Here is a 26332-nt window from a genome sequence, read left to right as displayed (position 1 = left end):
TGTTTGAAACTGAAGAGATCGATTTTTTTTTCTCAACTAGTAAGAAAAGACCGTAAATAAATTTTTCGTCACTAGATTAATAAGAACATCGATCTGTGCATTGATTCGAACGATCAAACAAGTCGGTCGTTTAGGAATAGTATTGACTTGGACGCGCTATTAAAGCTTGGAAGAGTCTTAATAAAGGACATGTAAATTATGCCCTGAAGCAAAGTAACATCAGTAAAGTTGTCAAGGAACCGTTTCATGGAATTAAAGTTGATGGCTCCAAAACGTCAAGTGTTCTGTCATCCTAGATTTCTTTTCTCTATCATTTCACATCTTGGAACTGCACCGCGGATAAATCCAAAGTCTAGTCATCAAGAAGTTCACCCAAAATCATTTCTCAAATGCCACTTGCATAAGGATCAACCGTTCTTGTTTTTCTAGTTTCCAGTCAAAAACGCAACATTAAATTTCTGAAACATCAAAGGGTCTTGTATTATTCGGGATTTAAGTTAAGTAGGAAAAAAACGAATTACTAAATGATTATCATATTAACGTAAATGGTCAGCTGATTTGGCTGAGAGTGTTGTTGTGGTTTTTTTTTTTTTTTGGTATTCGATTCATTGTCTGTGTGTTGTACCAATATCACTGACGACTTTTTAATAATCATTGTTACACTTAGGTTAATGTGTTTGCTGCAAGGCAAACTTGGCGCCGAGCAGTCTTGCAATAAGGTTGCTATTGTTAAAAACGACTAAGAGCTACTGCTTGGTTCCGTTTGTCACTCTGCATAACCTAGCACGGCTCAGAGTGCAAATACCTTCCAAAGACCCCAACTATCTACTTTATAGTTTAGGGAATACTGCACTGATCAATCCAGGGGAAGGAGGGGAGTTTTTGGTGCGGAGAATGGACCTTCTTGTTAAGACCCTTACCTTATTCCAGAGTACTGTGCAAAATAGTGATAAAAATAGTGCAAAAAATCCGGTTCCGTTTGTCACTCTGCATAACCTAGCACGGCTCAGAGTGCAAATACCTTCCAAAGACCCCAACTATCTACTTTATAGTTTAGGGAATACTGCACTGATCAATCCAGGGGAAGGAGGGGAGTTTTTGGTGCGGAGAATGGACCTTCTTGTTAAGACCCTTACCTTATTCCAGAGTACTGTGCAAAATAGTGATAAAAATAGTGCAAAAAATCCGATCACGTTTGTAGACCATAATTATTTAAAACTTGTAAAATTAAATTAATGCCCGTGCACGTGTATGAATGTATTCATTGGGCAAAAAAGTTCCTGTTTGAAAGAATATGTTTTGCGGGTGAACATGTATTCCAAGGAACAAAAGAAGCTGAAATATTATGCTAGTTATTTGAACACTGCATGATATCCAGTGATGCAAAACGACTTTTGGGAAAGTCTATTGAAGAAGTCGAACTGCATCGTCATGGCAGACATTTTTTAAAAGTTTTGAGAAAAAAAAAGCATGGTTTGAGGATCGAAGCGAAGCCGACTTGATTTCGATTGATTTGGCCACGTTTCGATACCATATCTCACACTTCTAGAATGAAATTAGCACAAGTGTATGAATGTATTCCTCGGGCAAAGTCTATCAACTTACAATGACAGTTCCTGTTTGATGGACACCGCGGAAATACGTTTTTTGGGGCGCGATACAGTATTTTGCTGGTCAGCGGTACACCTTAACAAAACTACAAAATGCCTGCAACTTTTACATTGTTATCGCAGCTAGTCTTGTCGACAGTGAAAAAGATACAAAACTTAGAGCGCACACTGTAAACTTAGCTTTTAAACTCCGCTCATTTGTTGGATAGTTCTCAGTTAATATTATATATTGTGCCAAAGCCAAACTGAACTTGCACACGGTGTGAAATTGTTGTTGTTTCGTGAAAGTTCATGCTCGCAAGCGGCGAGCCAGTGGCAATTTACGTTACGATGTGCGCTAAGGCTAAAACTAAGCAGCTTTTGTGTTGCTGTAGCGGTGTTCTGAGGACATCAACTTCTCAAGTTTGTTGAATTGATGGGCTTGAACCGTGTGAGTCGGTATGTCAACGGCATTTCGATCAAATTCGTCGGGAAGACAAGCTCGTGTTCGTCCACTTGTTCGATTGAGGGCACTCGCGTAAGTAAACATGGTCAACATACAATTACGGTGTTGCCACGGCATTCTTTCCTAGTTTTCAATGGTAACAATATCGTCGCCTGCAAAGTTCGCGCGCTTTGCTGCCAGTGACGTCGAAGCAAAACAAAACCGCCTCCGTTGAGTCTTCCCTACTCTTTGCCACGCTTCACTTGGCATAATGGCGGGCGGACGTGCCTTGAAACTATCCATGGTTCTTTTAGTTTCTCTGTCGCTCTTCTCGAGTATTTTTAATCTCAGAAGAGATCTTCGTGTCCCAAATGTACCTGGTCATCGCAATGTGATCATATCAGGAGCTCCAGGACAAGAACCAACACGAAACAACCCACTGCTAAGTAAGTTTACTCTAACGAGCGGAGGCCATGTTGATTTCATGCGACTTAAAGTAAAGAGATACTTTGGTCTCCGGGTCAGCCGCTATCCCAACACCGATTCTACATTCCAACTACGTAGATTAATTATCAGTGGAGACATTTGTCCAAACCCTGGACCCTTACCAAAACCGAGCTGCCAGAAATGCTTAAGAACGATAGCAATAAATCACCGATCGCTAACGTGTTCGAACTGTGGGTGCGTTTACCATATGAAGTGTGGAAATGTTAAACCAAGTGATTTTATGCGCATCAAAGAGAACACAATTAGCTGGATTTGTCGACAGTGTATTTGGCAAACCGCGGCTTTCAGTGCCAGCAGCCCCGAATCCCAACCTTCCGATGTATTCTCATCGATCAACAACTGCCTCTCAGATCATCCTGGTCTCACATCACTCGGTATCACCGAATTATGGACCAAGTTAGCCGAAATCGAAGCAGTGCTTCGTATAAATCTTGGACACGTTGGTGTAACAAGTGTAGGACTGAATCCCTAAAAGGGTTCAAAATCTGGCCTCAACTCTGGGAAGAATTCACCGAGGTATGTTTTATCATAAAATATCCAATTTTAATTATACTGTACTTCAGTAAGCTTGAGGCTGGCGAAAATAAAATTTTAAATTTTCATGTTTATTATTGTTTCTTTGTTTGTTATCATAATTTCGAATTGTTGCAGTTCTGTATTTTGCTTTTAGCGCCTCTAAAGTGTGAAGATTATTTTAAACTAGTTGCATAGCTATTAGAAATTAGAAAAAAAGCTATTTAGCTATTAGAAAAAACCACAAGAAGTACATGACATCTGATTATCTTAAGATGGCAGAAGACATGGAATACAAAGCTGTTAAAAGGGTAATTAAAAATACATGCATATGTTATTGCAAGACAATAAAAATACCATAAAATCTGGGTAATAACAACTTCCAATTAAAACTCAATAAATGAATTTCATTTTTAGGTATAAATAGGCTATCCCCCCTGTATTCACACAGCAATCTTCTGATTGTAAGGCCACCCAGATAATTTCTGACCACATTACCTTAGAGCCTGAGACTCTGTATAACTTTCTAAGATTAATATTTGTTTACATATTACTATTATCTGGATTTCCCAATAGAAAACTTCTCCTATTGTAAATTTTTTTCTATTTTGGCTCAGCAAAAATCCTTTTAGATACTGTCCATGGATGATTTCCACAACATCAATGCTGTAAAAACACCAACTGAGAGAACAGTGACAAATGCTCTCCATATGGCAACTCCTCTCCTGAACGTTCAGCCATCTGTTGATGGTGGGGAGAGGCAGGGGGCAGGAGCCCAGGAGAATATGGGGCGGGAGCCCGGGAGAATAGGGGGCAGGAATCCAGAGAGAAATGCAAAATGCTAATTTTTGTCATTCATTAAGGCTTCAAATACTTTCAAAAACAAGAACTGAAAATGTTACTTGACTTTCATTTAGTGTCTTTAGAGACTTCTAGGCCGACGGGCAAAGAAAAATTCACCCTTGGGCTCAAAATGAGGCCCCAAATGAAACCCTTTGACAGTGGTTACGTCATAGGTCATTCACTTGAAAGAAAGAAAACGAAGGAAAAGGAAATGCCCAAGGGGTGTGCAGCTAAATGACTAAGATGTGTTTTGGGCCTCTTAATTTACAGGGGACAGGAGCAGGACGAACAAGGGTGGGAGTCAAGAGATAGAGGTATGGGAAGTGGGAGAACAGGGTATGGGAAGTGGGAGGTTCTGACTCCACTGTCTCTTCCCCCACTTGATGCAGTACCTTGTTCCTAGGTAAAAGGTAAAGTCTGCATAGAGCCAAGTGGCCCATCAGGCCAGGTTTATCTCGGGTTCTGTAGCATGAACCGACTAGGAGTATTTCTACTACCCCCTGCCGGATAGGATGCTAGTCAATCACAGGGTTACCCCCAGCATTATATTCACCAGTACCCATATGTACACCTTTGTGGAGAGAGGCACCGTGAGAGTAAAAGTGTCTTGCCCAAAAACACAACACAATGTCCTTGACAAGGGCTCAAACACGGACCGCTTGATCCATTGCTGAGCATACTAACCACAAGGCCACCGCACCTCCCACCTTGTCCCTTAGGCCTAACCTTAACCCTAAACCTAAACAAAGGACTCTGTAGACTTCAGTCAAGTTTATCTCTTTTATCACTTGTGTATTTGAGACAATTTCTAATTTCCTCGCTTTCTGCCATTCAGTTTACAGTACCAAAGCCTGATTTTAAGTGATTCGTAACTACTAGTGGAACTTGTTTTTGCAACTTACAACTTCAGACTTTGCACAAAATTTCTCACTGGAGAAAAGCGATGTTGTAGAACTTAAGTGATGAACTAAATGCAATAAATATTAATTTGTAAGAAATGTATCTGTTCTTTAATACATGCTTTTGTGTCTAGTATCTGAGTTGGATGTAGCGAAGATACATTACCAATGGTTTGTAGACGACAGTAAGCCAATTCAGAGACACAGTGGCATAAACAAACCCACTTGTTAGCCAAATATCACAGGAAAAAAAATAAATACATATAATTATATAATTTATTGCCATCAGGTGCTATAATGTCTTGTAATAAAGTGGTTACAAGTTAAGTAAGAATCTTACAGAAGGGAGGATGATACAATATTATGACTAAGGGAATCATAATTAATTTCATATTGATTCAAAGCACATGATATGTACATGTCTGATTCATTAAGCACATACAATGTAAAAATTATTTTGTAGTGATTGAGCAAAGCTCATCTGAATTAAATTAAATGAAAGGAAAAACAACAGCAATTATTTATATCAGTTGATACACTGCACATGTAAGATTGGGAAATAGAAATCGAAAACCTTCAAATGACTGAGTAAACAAAACAAACTAGTGGGTTTCATTGAAGAGTTGATTACTGCCTCTCTGAAATGTTGAATGTCTTTTCAGCATCAAAAGATGTGAAACTTGACCACATCCCATAAGTGGAAGCGGTTTCGTGTAAACAAATTCAGGTGTTTGGGCATTTTAAAATATTTAGTTACCTGTGCATACATGTACAAGGAAACGGTCTTGAAAATTTCCATGTACTATCAACGTGTAATCGATGTAAACAAAAAAGACCTCAAGCGAGGAAAAATGGTCTATGAACCGAACATATTGAGCGGTCTTGAATGTTTTCAGTATTTCCAGCGTTCGCTGCGGCCAACAAATCACAATTTCGATCTCTACTCCCTTCGCAAACGCCACCATTATATATAAATGTAGGCTTAAACAATCTTTAATGATAGAGAAATATCTTGTGAATGAAATGAACAAATGTTTTATTCTGACAGCAAACGGCAGGTACAAAAACATTATTTCACCTGTTCCAAAAGGCGCAGAAAGTCAGAAAGGTGATAGAAACGCCAAACAAGCCAGTCTTTAAAGACAAATTCTTATCAAAGTTTCTTTGACGCGTTGCGAAATATAATCTAAATGAACAAGCACCACATGTCGGCGCAAAGTGAGTGTGAATAAAACGGTCCCGACTTACATGTACCTTAACCACTTCATGCAAATTACACTTGCAATCCAACTAGTCTTCAAAATCCTTGCAAAAGCTTCATACAGAACCAATCTTCTGCTTTGCTGGATACCCATCGTTGTTTTCGACAATTCTGAGGCGAGGGCGACTGAAGCAACACGATCCAGGCTCGAGTCAGCAAACTACACATTACTCCACACAAAATGACTCCCCTGTACCCCTATTCATTACCGAAACATTGTTTGAGTATTAAAAACCCATTTAAGGACGTCAAACTCACCAATAACGAGAAGTATCAAGGATATTTTCGACCTTAAAACGAACCAAAATACTGATCTCGGAGAACTGATCGATCGAAGGACAGCACAGCCTGATGGTGATGACCACTGACCAGTTACGGTGACGTCAAAAAGCGTATTTCCGCGGTGTCTGTTTGATGTGTTATTCGAATAAAGGATGTGTTTTGCGGATAGTTGCATTCCAAGGAACAAAAGATGTTGACATGTTATGCTAGGTATCTCAACAACGGTCCAATATTCACAAATCGCTAGTGATGCAAAGCCAGTTTTTGGCAGAGTCAATCGTAGTGGACAAACTCCACCGTCATGGCCGAAATTGTGGAACGTTTTGAGAAAAATGCAAGGTTTGAAGACGAAAGCGAGGCCGAATTGATTCGAGAGAAACTCGAGCAATTCGTGACCAACATTCTAGCGGAGGTGGAAAAGCGAGACAAGCGATTTCAGAGCACTCTTATTAAGAGCGGAAGTGTTTACGAAGGAACGAAGGTTTGCCAGCCAGATGAATTCGACTTCATGATAAGAATTGACTCACTCACCGACAAACCATCATTTCGTCCATGCGACAAAGGCGAAGGCTACGTCAAACTCCTCCTTGACGAAGAAGGGTGGGAAGAATTCAAAGATGAAGAGGGCTTCTTCAACCCACATATGCTCTCCCGCTTCTTCAAAAAGCTTGTCAATACATCTCTTAGTGACGCCGAAGTACCTGAAGGACTGGTCATCCAACGAGTAGGACAAAGAATGTTTAAGGAAACATGGTGGCCTGTGTATTCTGAGATACTAGGAAATGTCGATGGCCAAGAAAGGTCTTCTGGTCTGATGTACTCGGAATCACACGGCCCGGCTACAACCCTTACAATCTACTGGCAAGGCGGCAATAGTTACAGAAATCTGGCTGTAAGTGTGGATTTGACACTGACTTTGGATTACCAAGAATCCAAGCTACCCGTTGAGTTGACAAAGCTTTCACAAGAAATACAACCAGTTCTTCAGAAGTGTGGATTCCACGTTGTTCCCGCTGGATTTGACAGCTGGCGCATCTCGTTCTCCATGGTAGAAAAAGAAATTCTGGCCTCTTCCCCGGAAGGCTTGAAAACATGCTACCGAGTCCTGAAAGTCGTGAGAGATGAGATATCGAAGATGCTGGGATGGGATTCATCTTTGGTTCCATCTTACATGTTCAAAACCGTCCTATTTTCTGAGCTGTTCATAACGGGCCGCTATCGCTGGGAAAAAGATTGTCGGGCGCAAAGAATAATTCAAGCTTTAGAGTTGGCTTTGGAAGGCGTGAAGACGGAGAAAGTTCAGAACTTCTTCATACCAAGACAAAATCTACTAACAGTGGGTGATCACGAGAACAAACTGCGCCAATGTGTCCTGGAAGACTTGTTAAATCAGATGAAGGGTTTGGAATTGGCGTACACACCAGAGGGCGCCAGAAAGAGAAAACAACAGATCAGAGTTTTACAAATGACTGATTTGATAGATTACATGATCTCAGGCATCCGTGCTGGGAAAAACCCTACTGCTGTCTGGAACAAAATGTTTGTGAACGTTAGTAACGTTCCGCAGTCTCGCAAGTTTGGCTGGTTTTGGAATCAGCTAACTGACCTCAACACTACAGAACTTGATGAAGATGCCTACAGAAGGTTGAAGCAAATATGGAATGGGTTGGAAGCTTTCTTCAAGATGTTACTGAATACTCTTGAAGGGGAACTAAACATGTTAGCTCGTAAATTCTATATCAGAACCTGGGAGAAGAAAAAGAAATTCGAGTCTGAGAACAAGGAGCTGTCGGAAGAAAAGGTCGAGCAGATTTCTCCGTGTCAAGTTGCTTTCGGATGGTTAGAAGATCTTGTTGATTGTTATACTGAAGAAAACAACTCAACCTTACCAATTATTCACAAGGCAGTGTCTTCTGAGTTCATCGCCTCAGGCTTCTTCAAAGACGTTGCTGGTGTTACAGAGAAAGAAGGTAGTCACAAAGGGCTTGCTCTCTTGAAACAGCGTCTCAAATGGCTCCTCTCATTGGTCCCCGAGAATTACATTATAGGCGCTGTTGTTGACTATGTTAGCCAATTAATTTTGCATTCTAAAGAAATAATGAAACGTAAACTCGATTACATCACGATACCTGAGTTAGATGTAGATTGAGCTTAGTGTGAGAATATGATCAAAGCTCAACTAATTCCGAGAGACATTCCTGTGGACACTCATAAGAGGATGTTTGTTTAGTGTTCTAGTCACATAGAACTCTGACATTACGTTTTAAATTTTCCATACCTCTGCTACAGAGACAATTTGTATGTACAAGTGTGTGCCCTTATTAGTGGCTCGACTATATAACATTATTTCGAGAAGTTAGGTTTGACATGGAAAATTTTGTATTTAATTTGCCCTTTGATTACTGCGGGTAATCTAATCTACTGCTGGACCAGATTTAATCATATGTTTTTAATATTCTAGTAACCGTGTTATCTTCAAAAATAAACCGTAGATTACAACAAATATTTGTTAGTGTTTACCCTTTGCATCTGGTAATCACTGCCAGTCAATATAGATCACTTTAATTTTGTTGCTACAAGCCTTGATATAAGGATTTAACTAAAGCAAGGTCATTTGTTATTAGTTCAGTGTATTATACGCACAATTATCTTATCAGTTTACCGTGGCTAAAAGTCTAGTGGAACTGTAGTTCCTTTTAAGCGAGCAGTTGCGGTTTCTGACAGAGAAAACAATTAAGGTCTGCTGAGATAGCTGACAATTTGACTCATTGACTGCCTGGTTGCCAATCCTTCAGTTTCGTTTGGCCACGTTATCGTAGCTCTGGAGTTGAATGATGCAGCCACTGCTGGAAGACAAATAGGACGCCCTCGCTCTTTTCTTGAAGTAAATTCGGATTATTCATTTGTTTTTCAGTATGTTTAGTTCTATGTTATGCTCCGCGCTTGGCATAATCGTCTTAAATATAGCAGTTACTACATGTTGAGAGTCTAATATCGGTTTTATTCACGAGTATTTACTGGTAATACCATAACGCGAACGAGCGAGTCTTCTAGTTTAGTTTAATCATTTTCTTTTACGCAAACAGCCTCCGAAATAGTAAGAGTTTACCCTCAACTTAATCAGTATTTATTCTCGGATTCTTCAATAAAACGGGCAATGTCAAGCACCATCACCTTTAAAGACTAGAGAAAAACAGAAGGTCGCCAAAGCCACCATTTCTTTCACGAGTACTCACGTCAACGCTGGAGTCAGCTAAAATATAACGAGTAACCCGATTGGTCTTGGACATTTAAAAAGAAATATTTGATTGGCTAATACAAACCGAGGAGTGATATCGTATCATTTCCCGGGAAATAATGGCGTAATCACTTCCCTGGCGGTATGAATTTTATCCACGGCTTTTTCACACTGAATTCCACGCTTACCATGTAATAAAAAGTGTTATACTCACTAGTAATTTGTAAGGGAAGGCTTAATCAGCATCTCACCAAATAAAACGACTGGAATCGATGTGTTTTCCACAAGCTAAGAAATCAACCCAAAATTGAGGTTTCGTGAAGCCATTTGACCGACCGAACGAAAAATTAAATATGCCTTCCATCAAGACACTTGCAATTGAGTCCTTGCTTGATTGACCATCAGCAAATATTTGCATGTTCCTGTTTACGTATTGTAGAGGAGTGTTTTGTTTGAATTGAAGAGCTCGAACAAGTTTAATATCTCAATTTGTAAGAAAATACCATGGCACATTTTTCGCTACTAGTTTGTTATTATTGACAATAAAGTTGACAGTTACTTGTGATAATACATTGCTCGTGGCTAGTCTTACGCAGCTTGTTTTGTCTAGGCCAAGGGACTCATTAGAGACCTTTCTGCTCGGCAAACTCGTTGAGCATTGCGCCTAAAGTCCCGTTCGCTTACAAAATGATGACAGCAATCTCGTCTTATATTGCACATGGATTGCTGACAGCACAAATTCACCGGCGGGTCTAAAACACAGGTCACGGGTCATTGTTTTACCAATAATGGAACAACCCTAACCCCTTCCTAATGCTAACCTTAGGCCTAAATACTACACGAAGACAATGTTTGGGCTTAAGGTTAGTATTAGCAAAGGTTTAAGGTTGTTCCAGTATTAGTAAAACAATGACCCGTGACCTGCGTTTTAGACCCGCCACAAATTCACGAGTGAAAACTGACCATAAAGTTGACAGTTACTTGTGATAATACATTGTTCGTGGCTAGTCTTACACAGCTCGTTTCGTCCAGGTCATTATTAATAACAACAGTTGTACATTGATTTGAACAAGTCAAACAAGTCGATCGTTCAGGGATTGACTTGGACACGCCATTATAGCTAGGAAGGCATGCAAATTATGGCCTGAAGCAAAGTAATCTTTTGAAATTGTCATTGAAACGTTTCATAGCACTGAAGTTGATGACCCCAAAGCTTCAAGGGTTCTGTCATCATTCTTTTTTCTATCATTTCACAACTTAGAACAACACCGCGAATAAATCGAACGTCTAGTCATCATGAAGTTCAACCAAAATGTCTTAAACGCCTTTTACTGCATAAGGTCGAAATGTGTTTTCTTTCCGAAAATGTAACATGATATTTCTTAGACATAAAAGGATGTTATATTATTCTTGATTTAAGGTAATTTTATGATTAAACGATTATCATAACAAGGTAAACGGGTAGCTCAGTTGGCAAAGAGTATTGTTTTCACATTTGTTTCAATGTGTGTGTGTTGTATCAATATCACTGATAACGTTTTAATAATCATTGTTATACCCATGATAATGTGTTTGCTCCAAGGTAAATTTTGCGCCAAGAAGTCTTTCGGTAAGATTGCTTATGTTAAAACAGCAAAGAGTTAAAGATCTGAAGTCATGTGTGCGTGAGTCGACGTGGTTATAAAAAAGACTATTGCAAGCATTATTTTGTTGGTTACAAAATAATGTTCTCGTTTTAGTTCCACTAGTTTGCAATCATCTGGAAAACGTGGATTGGTGTACAACACTTTTCAGTTTTGAAGCTGAAGCCAAAAACTATAAAAATAACTTTTTGTACCGACTATTAATAAAGGCTACGAAAATTTTGTGGTAAACCAAGCCAATAACCTCGACTAAATCGTTTACTTTCTCTATCTTTACCTCCAAGAACAGCTAAGTGTTTCTTTACAAAAGGTTTTATTAAATGTCGAATCGCGTTTTAGAATACTAGACAGCTTACCTCCAAAGAAGAGAAAAAATTAATGAAACACGATACAGAAGACAGTCATTCAAGTGCGATGTGTTTTTTGGAAACACTGTATCAACAATTTCAATAAAGGTATTATAGTTCGACAATTCATTATTTATACACGCGCTAAAGGAAAAACAGCATAAAACAGTTAAACACAGTGTCACGGATATCCAAAAGCTATAAATGAGAAGGCTTCACATGGGCTCGGTTATTTGAAGAAAAACTAAACACTCGATGTATCTACAGGAACATCAGCTCACACAAAGAAATTTAAAAAAATCCATGGTAGGGCTGTTAACTTTCGAAGACATCAGGTCAATTTGTTTTAACGTACAGCTGCTACATTTCTCAGGATTAACTCAAACTTGCCGTTCGTTTCACTTTATTTCTCTAGCTCAATGCCTGTCCATCGGTTTTCTTTCCAGAACCCGCGGGGCACAGTTGTATTCATACTACTCTTAACAGCATCGACCAGAGCAGAACTAGATGGCACGTTCTTCAAGATCAGAAAAAATTCGTTTCTGTCTGATGAAAACACTATTTGGAATGGAAAGGCTGCCTCCTTACTGTCCTGTTCACAAAAGTGTGTAAGGCAAGCTACTTGCAAAAGTGCCAGTTTTATGGCAAGCGAAGGAAGATGTTTGCTACACAATGAAAAACAAACGAAGCTTTCTGACAAGGTTTTAAAACGAGAACACTCGTTCTATTTGAAAAAGGTGTGTTGTGCAGTTGTGTTCTGGTTTAGTAACAGGGGCCAATAGACCGTTTGCGATACTTAGAATTCAGCTTGCCAGTGAGGCTTAGGGGAAACAAACAAAGGAAACTGAATGACCATGTTTATTCATCTCTTTTGTTTGTGTCCTCTAGGCCTCACTATCAAGCTGAGTTTTAATATATCGAAAGTGGCCAGATAGCAATAACGGAAAACTTTTTTGACCTTTGCCCTAAACTTTAACCTCGTCGCGTTTTGAACATGTAATCAGTCACTATTTAGTTTCAAAAAAAATACCCTTTGATTCTGATAAAACTTGCTTTATAAAATTTATTTCACTTGTTCCCGCATGTTCATGCGTCTACTGATCTTTCATATATTTCTTTTTAAGGTGATAAAGGTTATAAATAAGACCTCGAGAACTTCGCTATCGACTCCACCTTCATTTGGTAAGCTAGCTGAGCAGTCAGCTTTTTTTTTTTTTTTTTGCCTTTTTTTTTTCTATCAACTTGAGTTCGGATATGATAACTAAGCAACTGTTCTTATTTTTCTTTAGTTGTATCAAACTTGGACGTGTCAAATTTTAAGAATATTCTGTTAGTTCTTTCGAGGTTGACTGATTGTAACTGGACGAAACTGATCAGCTGTAACAGAACCTTTAAAAAGAAGCTCTGCCATATGTTTCAGGCATTTTTTTTTGTAATAATGCACAGAATTAAGTTCAATCTGAAGGAAAAACCAAAATAACAGTTCACTTTTCAGGGGATTGAGGAACGTTGATGGCTACGATTGTGACAATTTGCGAAAAAAAAAAAATAAGAAAAGAGATATAAACTAAAATAGCCTGTGAAAAGACTCTCTAGTCGAGAATAGAGCGAAGAGAAAGCGGAGGAAAAAGGAAAGCTTTCCTCTCGGCCACTTCCCCCTCAGTCATATCTTTTTTGGCCCTTGCAGCCGGAGTCTGTTCACAGGCTAAAACTAAAATTGCTCCAGAATCTATAACCCAGTTATACTTTCAGGTGTCTTTACTTAGACTGACATCAGTATTATTATGATTGACAAGAAATGCATATTATATTGATTAACAAGGCGCAGGTACGACCCAATCGTCAGCAGTCCCCTCGTGTCAGACCCTACGCAGTCAATCCTCGGGAGTTTATTGGATTGATCCAGACGGTGGGTCCCATACCAACGCGTTCGAAGCTTACTGTGATATGGAGACTAATGGAGGAGGTTGGACTCTAGTGTGGAGCTATACCTTCACTAATTATTATTTTTTCAAGGATGATTCAAACGCAGTCACACCAAGACCAAACTGGCCAGCGAGCTGGAAAGTTAATGTTCCCATATCAACTACTCCACCACTGAGCGAGACAGACTACAACGCCATGGACTTCTCTCTGTGGAAACAACTCGGCAGAGAGGTCCTCATCAAGAGCAACATAAACAACTGGCTGGTATGTCAACCTGGAACAGGAAGTTTGGTTGATTGGCAGGAAGGGAGTGTCAGTTGTCAGATTGTCAAACGCGTGACGGACGAGTGTCTGGAGGCGCCAGCACCTTCCTCAGTTTCACCTAGTGCTCGGGTTTCACGTTGTGGGCCAGTGTTTCTCTCAACCTCATTCATGGTTGACGCATACTACTATTTCGACGGTTGTAAGAGGAGGGACTGGCCTATCAATGATCTTTGTGGTGTAAGGTCTTCCCAGTGGCATTATATGAAGAATGTGGAGAACCCGCACGGTAACATTTTCATTCGATAAACTTTCATCAACGACGTTTCATCGTTATCGATAATCCTTCAAAATAGAGACCAATGGCACTCTTAACCAAAGGTTGAAAACGTGTTCAGCAGTCAATCAATCAATCAATCAATCAATCAATCAATCAATCAATCAATCAATCAATCAATCAGTCAATCAATCAATCAATCAATTTATTAAAGTCATTGCGTGGGATTGAGGTTGCCCTCAGTATCCGAGCCAGAGGCTCATGTATAAAATGCATGACTAAAATAACACAGAGAAAATTAAATAAGTAATAACAAAGTTATATGTAAAAAAGATACATACCTGCAATTTTTAACAATTATCATGTTATCCAACTATCCAACAAGCGCGATAATAACTATTTAGTTATAAATATAAACACAGCTAACCTAAAATTGTGACGAAAATATAAAAATTTAAGATTGACAGTAATGACATAGACAATTTGTCCTTAAATTTAAAAGATCAAATTTTTTTGAAATGCACTTAAGTTGGGTGACTGCTTAACAGGTGTAGTAACGTTGTAAGTAAAAGAATTATGGAAGTATTGGTTGTTATCGGAGTGTTGAACAGGGATACACCTCCACCCCTTAAGTTATAATGTGAGACAGGAACTTAAAGAAACTAGAAATATAACAGGGTCCATTTCCCTTAATACATTATATAGTAATGAAAGTGAGTGTTCATATCTTCTAAATTCCAAATAATTCATTCCCGCTATGGACACTATGGAATTGTAATCCAAATCATACCCAGTATTTAAAAGAGTCTTCAATGCATAATGATTAGCAGCGTCAAGTTTGTTAACTAAAGTTTTGTTTATTCCTAACAAATGTGGACTACAGTATTCCAGATGGGGTAAGATACAAGTCTTGTACAAAATTAATTAATACATAATACATAATAATACATAATAGCGTTCATTCGCATGTACCTTTACTTTCATTCGGATGTCAGAGTATTATAGTAGTGCTAATATCTTCAAACAAAGAATAATAAATAGATCAATGAATAAAGCTAGGCAAGGTCACCAATTACACTTTAATAAAACTGATCGACATTATTGGGAACAAGAAGCCTGAAAATCAAAAATACTGATATTATCTTAGCGGAAGCTATGCTTCGTTAACAATAAGCTGATTAGGACAACTTTGCCAATAGGGCAAACGTGGTTTCTCAAAGACCTGACTGGCCAGCCAAGTTTGATGTGAATATTCCGGTACCCACTACCTCGCCATCGCATAAAACCGACTTTTGCGCTGTAAAGTTTTCCCTTTGGAGGAAGCTTGGGAGGGAATTCCTCGTCAAAAGTAACATCAACAACTGATTGGTTTGTTTACCGGAAACATAGTCTGGTTGAATTGCAGCAGGGAAAATTCATTTGTAAGATCGCCTAGCAGGTGAAAGACACGTGTTCAGAGGTGCCTCCGCCTTTATTTTTCCGTATTGTATATCCCTGCACTCCAGGTTTAAAGGGGACTCAGCCGGGAAGATCAGCAGGGGCTGCTTATTATTATTTTGACGGATGCACAGGAAGAGATTTCCCAGTTCATGATCCCTAAGGACAAATGTTGAATAAAGGCCTGAAAAATGTGGAAAATCCTCATGGGAATTTTTTTCGGCTGCGTTCTTTTACCAGGTCGAGCCAAAACCTCAAAGACATACCAGTAAATTAATAGCTGTATACCCTATGCAAAAAAATCTAGACAAGGAGGTCTAGACGATGAACTTAAGTGAAGAAAGCTCTGAAAGCAATGCATCTTTTACGTTTATAGCATACGTAGCTAGAGCGAAGCTAAGTATGCTGAATTGACACTTTCGCAGTTTCCAATGTATGTATTAGCAGAGAGCGCTTCTCAACAAGTTGACTATTGAACACGAAATCAAATCTAAGTGTGTATACCACTCTGTGACGTACCAATAACTCAAAAGCGTGCGTGTGCTACTCGGTAGTTTGACTATTGACTGGAAATTACAGTTTACTCCCTGTACCGATGTCCTAATCAAGTTGCTACTGTGCAGCGGCATGCTACATTATTTCAAAGGCTAAATAACAAAACATTGACTGGCCAACCCATTTGTTCCTTGTGGAGCAAATCAACTGAACCCACATGGGAGCATTATTCGACTTAACAGCCACTTCAAAATTAATTAAACCATCATAAAAGTTAAAGTAGGCGTGTAGTTTTAAGTCACAATATTAAAATAGAATAAAAATATATTTAAAGTTACGATTCTCGTGCTCTGAATTTATTAATGAGGTGTTGCAATGATTTATACGCATGGGAGAGGGTTTGATCTCAAAATTTAAAAAAAAGTCGAGCACAGTTTTCAAACTTTGTCCTTGTGATTTGGAACTGAATTGCTATCAAGTACAATTTGCTCGTTCTTCAAAACTTCACAGGATATCTTCCACCTGGTTTTCTGAAGGCATTTTACGAGTGAGCGAAGGTATTGAGTTTAAAACTTACTTTGTACCGAGAACTTACGACAAGCGTGTGATAAGATATCTGTTTATTCGCATGCAATTAAACCATTAGTAAAATCTAACATGGTGGACACAAACCGCACTGACAACTGAAGATCAGCAGTGTGTATTTGATGTGTTTGTAAAAAAAGTGAAATTTTAGACATCTCGCCAGTAGCCTTTTATTCTTTCCACGGGTTGCTTTTGTTATTTCCAAAACAATGTAATCTAAAGTGAATGCGAGGGAGTTTCGGGCAAAAACTTCGAGATTGGCTGAATTTGCATCACTTACGCGCTGGATTATAGTGTTATGAGGAATGTAAACAAAGAAAAGGGCTGAAGCACTGACACTTAAGGATCAGAAGTTTGTGTCCGTGTGTGAGTTGACGTGTTTATTAGAAAGACTATTGCAAGCATTATTTTATTGTAGGAAATTATGTTCTTGTATTAGTTCCACTAGTTTACAATTCAATCATCTGGAAAACCAGGATTAGTGTACAACACTTTAATTTCAGTTTTGAAGCTTAAGACGTTAAAATAGCAAACTAACTTTATGAACTGACAATTAATAAAAGCTACGAAAAGATTTTGGTAAACCAAGCCAATAACCTCGACTAAACGGTTTACTTTTGCTATCTTCAGCTTCAAGAACAGCTAAGTGTTTCTTTACAATAGGTTTTATTAAATGTCGAATCGCGACAAAGATATTATAGCTCGACAATTCACTATTTACGCACGTGCTGAAGGAAAATCAGCTTAAAACACAGTGCCACACATACTCAAAGATCATAAATGAGAAGGCTTCACATGGGCTCGGTTATTTGAAGGAAAACAAAACACTCGATATATCTACAAGAACATTAGTGCACACAAGGAAATTTAAAAAATCCATGGTAGGGCTGTTAAATTTCGAAGATATCACGTCAAATTTTTTTTTGAATGTACAGCTGCTACATTTCTAAGCATTATATTAACTCAAATTTGCCGTTCGTTCCACGTTCATTTCCCTAGCTCAATGCCTGTCCATCGGCTTTCTTCGCAGAACCCGCGGGGCACAGTTGTATTCATACTGTTCTTAACAGCATCGATGAGAGCAGAACTAGATGGCGCTTTCTTCAAGATCAGAAAAAACTCTTTTCTCTCTGATGAAAATACTATTTGGAATGGAAAGGCTGCCTCCTTACTTTCCTGTTCACAAAAGTGTGTAAAGCAAGCTACTTGCAGAAGTGCCAGTTTTACAACAAGTGAAGGAAGATGCTCGCTACACAATGAAAAACAAACGAAGCTTTCTCACTTGCTTTTACAACGAGAACACTCGTTCTATTTGAAAAAGGTGTATTGTGCAGTTTTGTTTTGTTTTAGGAAAGGGAGACAATTAGGGAAACTTAATTTGATCTTTGGGCCTCAAACTTTAACTTAGTCAGGTTTTGAACATGTGATCAGTCACTATTTCGTTTCAAAGGAGTACCCTTCTATCCTGACTAAACTTGCTTTTAACCCGCTTTTTCCTGCATGTTTACCCTTTAAGTGATCATTCATGAATATATTTCTTTACAAGGTTACACAGGTTATATATAACACCTCAACAACATCGCCGTCGACTGTAACTTCATTTGGTAAGCTGAACAGTTTTTTCTTCTTCTCATTAGTCTTACTCGAGTTCCGATGTAAAAACTAAGCAATAGTTCTCATTTTTCTCCTTTAACTACATCAAGCCGCGATGTGTGATTGTGTCACATTTTAAGAACATTCTACCAGTTCTTCCAAGGCTGACTGATTCTCATCAGTTGTAGCAGAACTTAAAGAAGCTGTCACATTTCTAAAGCCGTTTTTCTAATAATGCACAGGATCACTTTCAAACTGAGGGGAAAACCAAAATAAGAGTTGACTTTTCAGAGGAGAAAGGAATGGCGATGGCTACGATTGCGAGAAATATACCACAACTTAATGTTGCCGCAGAATCTGGTGCCATCTTTGACGTTGTTATGCGAAGTAACTAGGTGAAGAGAATGAAGTGTTGGATAATCTCAGGTGTCTTTACTTAGATTGACATAATTTGCTGCAACTTATTAACATATCATTATGATTGACAACAAATGTATATTACACTGATTAACAAGGCGCAGGTACCACTCAATCTTCAGCAGTCCCCTCGTGCCAGACCCTGCGCAGTCAATTGCCACTTCCTCCCTCGGGAGTTTATTGGATTGATCCAGACGGTGGGTCCCATACCAACGCGTTCAAGGCTTACTGTGACATGGAGACTAATGGAGGAGGCTGGACTCTAGTGTGGAGCCATACCTTCACTAATTATGAGTTCTTTATGGCCAGTTCAAACGCAGTCACACCAAGACCAAACTGGTTTGTGCACCAGAAAGCGGATGTTCCTATATCAACAACTCCACCACTGAGCGAAACAGACTACAACGCCATGGAGTTCTCGCTGTGGAAACAACTTGGCAGACAGGTCCTCATCAAGAGCAACATAAACAACTGGTTGATATGTAATCCGGGAACAGGAAGTTTGGTTGATTGGCAGGAAGGGAGCGTCAGTTGTCAGATCGTCAAACGCATGACTGACAAGTGTTTGGAGGCGCCGGCACCTTCCTCAGTTTCACCGAGTGATCGTTTGCGTTGTGGGCCAGTGTTTCTCTCAACCTCATTCTGGGTTGACGCATACTACTACTTCGACGGTTGTACGCGGAAGGACTGGCCTATCAGTGATCCTTGTGGTGTAACGTCTGGCCAATGGACTTACATGAAAAATGTGGCTAATCCCCATGCTAACATTTTCATCCGATGAACTTCCATCAGAGACGTTTCATCGTTATCGATAATACTTATAAACAGACAAGTTCACTTTAACTGTAACTTTACTTTCATTCGGGTGTCAGTGTAGCATGGTAGTGCTAACATACCCGAACAAAGAAAAATAAAATAATAGATCAATGAATAAAACCAGGCGAAGTTACTAATTACATTCCAATTAAACTGATTGACAGTATTGAGAACAAGAATTCTGAAAATGTCAAATACCAATATTCACGGGTTTGCCGAAGCTATCGTTAGTTAACAATAAGCCCTACATGTATGGGCTGCGAGGCGCGGTGGCCTCATGGTTGGTGCGTTCGTGTCCGGATCGAGCGGTCTGGGTTCGAGCTCTGGCCGGGGACATTGTGTTGTGTTCTTGGGCAAGACACTTTACTCTCACAGTGCCTCTCTCCAGCCAGGTTTACCGGTGAACTTAATGCTGGGGGTAACCCTGCAATGGACTGGCATCCCATCCTGTGGGGAGTAGAAATACTCCTAGTCGGTTCATGCTACAGAAACCGGGATAAGCTCCGGCCTGGTGGGCCACTTGGCTCGTATGCAGACTTTACCTTTACCCTACATGTATGAACGTTAGCCACCATCATGGTCTTCGTATTATGTGATAGTCCGCTTAAGAGGTAGGCAGCACTTAGGGAAGTGCTTAAAATGCATTGGAAACTGGACTTAAGGTCCTAAATGTATTTCAAATTAGTAATCCGCCCGCTGAAGGGAACAATCTTTCAGCCGTTCCCATGCATGGTAACCTCTGTTGCCAAGAAACCCAAAAAACAAATAACTCGGCTCATATGTTATCACTTTGGCGTAGTTTGTCAAAAGTGAAAAACTAGGGTTGGTGGAATTTTAATTTTTCAAAACTCGCACCCTATTGTTACAAAATCTACATGGAGCCCCTTAATTAGCTCTAGAGTAAATATAGGGGTTTGGTACTGATCTGAGTGAATGGTCACCCAACATCCCAAAAATTTAATTTAAGAAAACAAATAGCAAACAGCCATGTTTTCGTTACCTAACCCATACATGGCGGCGAGTAAAGTAAGACACACGATAAAGTAAAAACACTTTTTATTTTCTCGTTGTATTATCAATAAAAAAAAAATAACAAAGAAAACCCAGTCGTTTATGTTTTCATTTGGGCTACTTCTGTGGAGAAATTCAAAATTGCAGATGTCCGAGAGCCCTAAACGTCCCGCGATATGCAAACATGCGAGCTGTTTGGTGGTTTTAATATTGATATTCGCCAAGCAAATAAGGAGGGCTGATAACTTATTGCTTATTTTGCGTATTTACCTTCTAAGATTAATCTATTGAAGAGGGCATTAGATGCTACCAATCGCAAGCTTAGGTGTTCTGGCACTATCGTTATAAATAAACTACCTCTCTTAGCAAACTTCAGAGAAGAACACCTTCTCTAAGTTGCCCGTGGGCTTTAAATATGCAAGTATACAGTCAATCGTTGAAATTCTTTGACGTTACTGCGTTTTGTAAGAAACATTAATGTTGAAAAATGAAGTAAGAGACTTACATTGCGTTAAAACTAGTGCCGCAATTCTAAGGGACTAAACGCTCATGGCTACAGGAACATCTAATGACTTGTTTGCACTGTAAGCTGTCGTGGATCAACAGCAGTAAGCTTTGAACTTGTTTAGTTTATTGAAGCTTCTGTTCCGCTATAATCGTACCTCGAGAATGTGTCACTGGTGTGTCATTCCGAATTTGCTTGCGTTTGTTTATTCAAGAAAAATATGCAATATGTTTCGCACACAGAGCTTACTTGAACTCCTTCAATGTGAGACATCTTTGATTGCCTATCTTCAGGTTGATTTAAGAAATGTAAAACGAAGCTCATCTTTTAGTTGATTTCATTTCATATTCCCCTCCCCCACAGCTTACTTAACAACATTCAAGTACTGCTGTAAGGAGAAACAAGTTTTCAATATAAACTCTTACCCCGCCTCGATCAGTTCTGGAACTAGTTGCGGGGGGCAAGCAATTGTAACTATATATGTGTAAGAAAGCAAAATAAAATTAAAGTTCAAGTAAAGTTCAAGGTCTTCGTAACACTAAACAATAGAATTAACTGATTAAAACTATGTCATCACAACCCAATCAAACTAAAACCGTTGCAATATTTATAAATATAGACGGATAAAGATCTATTCACCAAGCGTCAATTCAAGATCGCTGGATATTGGGCAAGTTACTTTGCACCCGTTTGTGGACAAAAGACGTTTAAGTGGTATTTTGGACAGTAAGATGCATGTAACTAACGTTATCCATATAGCTTTACCCCAATAAATTAAAATTTGCTTTGAAACTGTTCTAATTACCTGTATGTAGAGTGGAACCCCGCCCTACGACCTCCCCGTTAATACGACCACCTCGTTATTACGGCCACTTTATTCTGACTCGAACAAAAGCTCAGTCAGTCATTTTCTTATTTAAAGAACCCCTTTAATATGACCACCCCGTTAATACGACGAGAGTTTTGTGGCCTGCTGGTGACCGGATTAACTGGGTTCTACTGTACATTGACGGGTCCACTCACAATATCAGAGTGGGTTGGAAGGGGAAGGGTTGGTTAAATGTTCTTGATTCTAATCTGTATCGTACATGTGTACGTCTGACTCAAAACAAGCTAACAAGGATTAAAAAAACAAACAATGAAAAGGCAAAGATAACCTTGAGAGAGAAAAAAAAAAGGAAATGAAGAATGGGAGAGATTGCTTGGCAAAAATATCACTTACTTTAAGACTACATATAACTCTATAATGAAAAGCACAACAAAATGTGTGTGTTAATGAATCAATTATATTGCAATATTTTGAAACCTGGTTCTTTAACAATTTTGCATGTATCTTGAATATCGTAAGAATAATATTAGTAGAGATGAAAAAGCACTAACAGATTTACATGTATATATTTCAAATGTTATAACTATAAGCATCAAACAACATGTACATGTATTCCAATTGACTAGCTCTTGACTAACTACTCCAGCTCCTGAAGAGAGATCTAACTTACTAGCTACTTACTGACTACTTAGCATTTTTCTCTTCTTAGACGTATTCATGTAAGGTCGTAATCTCCATTCCACATCAGCTTCGTTCTGATCAACTGTTCCAAGTTTGATTTCATAAACTGGAGAAGAATACAAAACCCAGTTTTAGATGAGTACTACTTCAAAAGTGGAGGAGCAGAGGTCTTATGGTTAGTGGACTTGCCTCTGGATCGAGTGGTCTGGGTTCAAGCCTTGGCCAGGGACATTATGCTGCTCTCTTGGGCAAGACATTTTACTCTTACAGTGCCTCTCTCTCCACCCAGGTGTATAAATGGCTACTGGTGAATTTAATGCTGGGGGTAGCCCTGCAATGGACTAGCATCCCATCCAGGGGGGAGTAGAAATACTCCTACTTGCTTCATGATACTCAGAACTGAAACCAGGATAAGCACTGGCCTGATGGGCCATTTGGCTTGTATGCAGACTTTACCTTGCCTTGCCTACTGCTTTAAAAAGAGATGGGGAAAAATATTTTTAAGTTGACAACTTACCTTTCATTTCAAATCTTGGTCCCACTTCTGTTAATTCAACCTGTCCATCTACTTTCTTATATGTGTGATGCCTGAAAAAAAATATATATACATGAAAAAAATACATATATATATACAATGTCATTTGCAACCCATGTTATAAGTGAAGCCACAAACTGTATTACAGAAACAATTGTGGCACTAAATGCACATGTGTATAGTTTTGAAAGCAGCGCGGAGGTAGAGACTCAAAAAATACACATATTATCTTGAGATTTCTTGATACATGTACCTCATCTGCTCCACACCAACCTGGGACGAAAGCTAGTTATATATCATTGTAAATAACACAGTTTACTTGACAGTACATGTGGATCAATGCAAATGAAAACCCACATTTCAGCTAACATCTGACACTTCTCACTTGCAGGATAGTGGAGATGAGCATGCAATAAAGGGTATTTGTCTTTCAGTGGCTACAGCAAGGTTCATGCTGTTGCTACCTCCATTTCTTCTGACCTATGACCATCTGAACAATCTGAGATACATTTAAACCACAGACTCGTGTACCAGCCCTTTGGTAGTTCACATGCTTTTTAAAACTGTACATGTATTTAATGTTTACTTTACATGTAAAAAGTTCCAAATGTGTTAAAATCCTTTTAAAAATCACCCACCTGAATGAGATGTAGTCCTCTTGGTTTGCGAATGTAATCACTCTTCTACTATCATCTTTAGGAACTGGATACAAATATTTCAAAATGCTTTTTACCTGTTCCAAAAAATAGAAAGGTGCATGTTTTTTGTCACTCTGTGTACATGTGTAGCTGTACACTGTAGGTTAGACAATTTTTTTGGAAGGATGACAGATATGACATGTTCACAACATACCCTTTCTCCAAGTTTTGAATTGAAGTTATGAAATATTAAGTGTGGATATGCCTCGGACATTGTACCAATCTTGGGAATATCATGTCTCATTACTGTGTTTGATAAAGTGAAATAAGCTGTTGGACCAAATGGAAGATGTGATACTACAAGACCATCTGAAAAGAAAATCAACACAAAATTAAAGAGATACCAGTTTTTGAGATGGCATATTTCACTTGGGCAATGATCATAGGAATTGTGTGTTGGTAAATATACATACAATGTATGTGATTTATGGGAGGCGCAGTGGCCTCATGGTTAGTGCACTCATCTCCGAATCGAGCAGTCCAGGTTTGATTGTGTTGTGTTCTTGGGCAAGACACTTTACTCTCACAGTACCTCTCTCCACCCAGGTGTATAAATGGGTACCGGCGAACTTAATGCTGGGGGTAACCCTGCCATGGATTAGCATCCCATCCAGGGGGGAGTAGAAATATTCCTAGTCGCTTCATGCTACAGAAACCGGGATAAGCTCCAGCCTGATGGGCCACTTGGCTCGTATGCAGACTTTACCTTACCTCTTTCAAGGGTTACATGTATGTGAAACATAAAATTAATGTTATTGAACTAGCCTGAATGTATTGGGGAACTATTTGTCTAATTATTTTTTGCAAGTTTATGGACTGAACCGAAGGCCAGTCCATAACCTTGCCAAAAAAGAACAAGACCAATATTCCCTAACAAGGACCAAACAGGCTAGTTCAATAAAGTATTTATTATTAATAATGCCTCTTTTTTGGAAAAATTCTGCTGATAAACCAATGCATCAATTCTTGGTAAGCACACGTACCCAAGCTCACGTACGCATATATATTTGCATTTGTCAGACCCCTTTCATGACAGTTTAACTGAAATTATCCTCCAGGCATAAAGAAATTCTGAAGAAACTGTTTTCTGTTCTGCAATGTTTTAAAAAGCAATTTGCTGAAACTGTTTCTGAGCAGTCCATCTTAGCGGTCCATACATGTATAACAAAATTCGGACTGCTCAAGAAAACAATCAGAATTCTCTTTTCTGTTGTGGACCAATTTACTATAATAACAATAAAACTGTACAGTATTACAATATAACAATAAAACTGTACAATTATTATTATTATTATTATTAGACATATCAAAAGTTGGCACATTGTAATGACTGTATGAAGAATAGTACAGAGAGCCGTTAATGTTCAAACAAAACTTTAAAATGTGAAGTCTCCAAAACATACCAGGTTCTCCTCTGTGTTCATGAACCAATATTAGGTCTGTGACTTCATTAGCTTTGCATGCATGAACCAGTTGGCTCAATACATAGTTGCCACGGTTTAACCGCTGACTGTTAGGAAATATTAGGCGCAGCTCCTAAAAGACAAAACACAACATCTCTTAAAAACATTAGCCCTCCATGTTGTGTACATGTCCATGTATAAGAATTTTTTGTGAAAAATGAAAGATCCTTTAATTTATAATTTTACGTTTAGAACATACATTGTATCCACTGTGAACATTTTTGAAACAACGAAGATCAAATTTACATGTACCACCCTTTCTTAATGGGTACATGGAAACAGAGAAAGGGCATGACCAAACTGTTATGCCTGTCCCTGATGTAGTGAAGATTCCCAGATGGAAATAGACTGGCCACATCTGCAGAGTACCATCATTGGAAATTCAACAAGTGACCATGAAGTGGACAAGCTGGTAAGCAACAGGAAGGGTTTGACCAAAGAAGATGTAGAGACAACTGGTATGGCATTGAAGAGATGACAGAGTACGGTTGAAGTTGGGGGTACTTTCTACAAACATGTCCATGGACAGCTGTCGATGGCATTCCATGATGGTTATCTTGCGTGTCTGTGCAGACACGCACAATGAGGATTGCTACATGATAACATGGAAAAAGCACAATGCCATTTTCCATTTATCTTTCAGTTAGTACACAATTTTTCATTCCATTTCCATTACCAACTCAATGCTTGAGCATTAGTACCCCATAAAATCGTTGAACACTGGAGGTGTAATTCTTCTTCGTCAAAATAATCTTTGTACATGTAAGTGTGGTGTAGGTAAGGACAAGTTCTGTAAAAATTATGCCTAACAATGTCGATCTATTACCTTGGCAAATTGTTTAAGCCTTGAGCTTGGATTATGAGAAGTCGTTATCATTATCTTGGGATCCTGCACTCCAGCCCAGGCATATTCATCATCCTGATGATTGGCTGTCTCTGAACACAGACAAGCAATACTAACATTAGATCAAGAGACCTTAAACAGAACGGCTTACTTTTGCTGACATTCTAGCTTAGCCTGTGCCACAACCACCCCTCCCCGAAAGAAAAAATAGAAGAGACGTGTCTCTGAACTTTTCTTGCGAGGAGCTGAGGGGCGGCTATGACAGAGGCTAATTTTAGATGGGTCAAAGATACCAGAACTGTTGACAAATTCTGTAAGAGTCTTACAGCCAATACCATCATGGTTTAACTCACCAATCAAGTTTAAAGTAACCAGTGAAACTGGTAACACAA

General features: G+C 39.0%; 4 protein-coding genes across 7 annotated transcripts in view; 3 read left to right on the top strand and 1 right to left on the bottom strand.

Moving 5' to 3' along the window:
- Positions 1-26332, bottom strand: part of LOC145502920 (U3 small nucleolar ribonucleoprotein IMP4-like) — a 45857-nt gene that overhangs the window by 17499 nt on the left and 2026 nt on the right. For 3 of the 4 annotated variants that reach the window (XM_081482323.1, XM_081482324.1, XM_081482325.1), the window contains 6 exons: positions 25923-26032; positions 25037-25169; positions 23788-23942; positions 23574-23668; positions 22918-22988; positions 20414-22506 (listed from right to left, as the gene is read on the bottom strand). In XM_081482323.1, coding sequence (XP_081338449.1) covers positions 22397-22506; positions 22918-22988; positions 23574-23668; positions 23788-23942; positions 25037-25169; positions 25923-26032 — 674 coding nt within the window. In that variant the 3' untranslated portion in view covers positions 20414-22396. Of the gene's footprint in view, positions 1-20413; positions 22507-22917; positions 22989-23573; positions 23669-23787; positions 23943-25036; positions 25170-25922; positions 26033-26332 lie in introns of those variants that run through there. The other variant, XR_014051403.1, reaches the window with a different exon arrangement.
- LOC145503076 (cyclic GMP-AMP synthase-like receptor) lies at positions 6546-10135 on the top strand. Its single transcript, XM_081482501.1, has one exon. It carries the CDS (start codon positions 6641-6643, stop codon positions 8486-8488), a length of 1848 nt encoding a protein of 615 aa, XP_081338627.1. The 5' UTR covers positions 6546-6640; the 3' UTR covers positions 8489-10135.
- LOC145503077 (uncharacterized) lies at positions 12882-14358 on the top strand. Its single transcript, XM_081482502.1, has one exon. The coding sequence runs from the start codon at positions 13515-13517 to the stop codon at positions 14061-14063; it is 549 nt and encodes a 182-aa protein (XP_081338628.1). The 5' UTR covers positions 12882-13514; the 3' UTR covers positions 14064-14358.
- LOC145503444 (uncharacterized) lies at positions 17552-20140 on the top strand. Its single transcript, XM_081482904.1, has 3 exons — positions 17552-17869; positions 18095-18152; positions 18657-20140. Exons 1-3 carry the CDS (start codon positions 17552-17554, stop codon positions 19337-19339), a joined length of 1059 nt encoding a protein of 352 aa, XP_081339030.1. The 3' UTR covers positions 19340-20140.

The sequence above is a fragment of the Orbicella franksi genome, chromosome 11, assembly GCF_964199315.1.
Source record: "Orbicella franksi chromosome 11, jaOrbFran1.1, whole genome shotgun sequence".
In the NCBI taxonomy this organism is placed as follows: Eukaryota; Metazoa; Cnidaria; class Anthozoa; order Scleractinia; family Merulinidae; genus Orbicella; species Orbicella franksi.
Note: the sequence above shows the minus strand (reverse complement) of the source record. Positions and strands in the feature narration are given on the sequence as shown.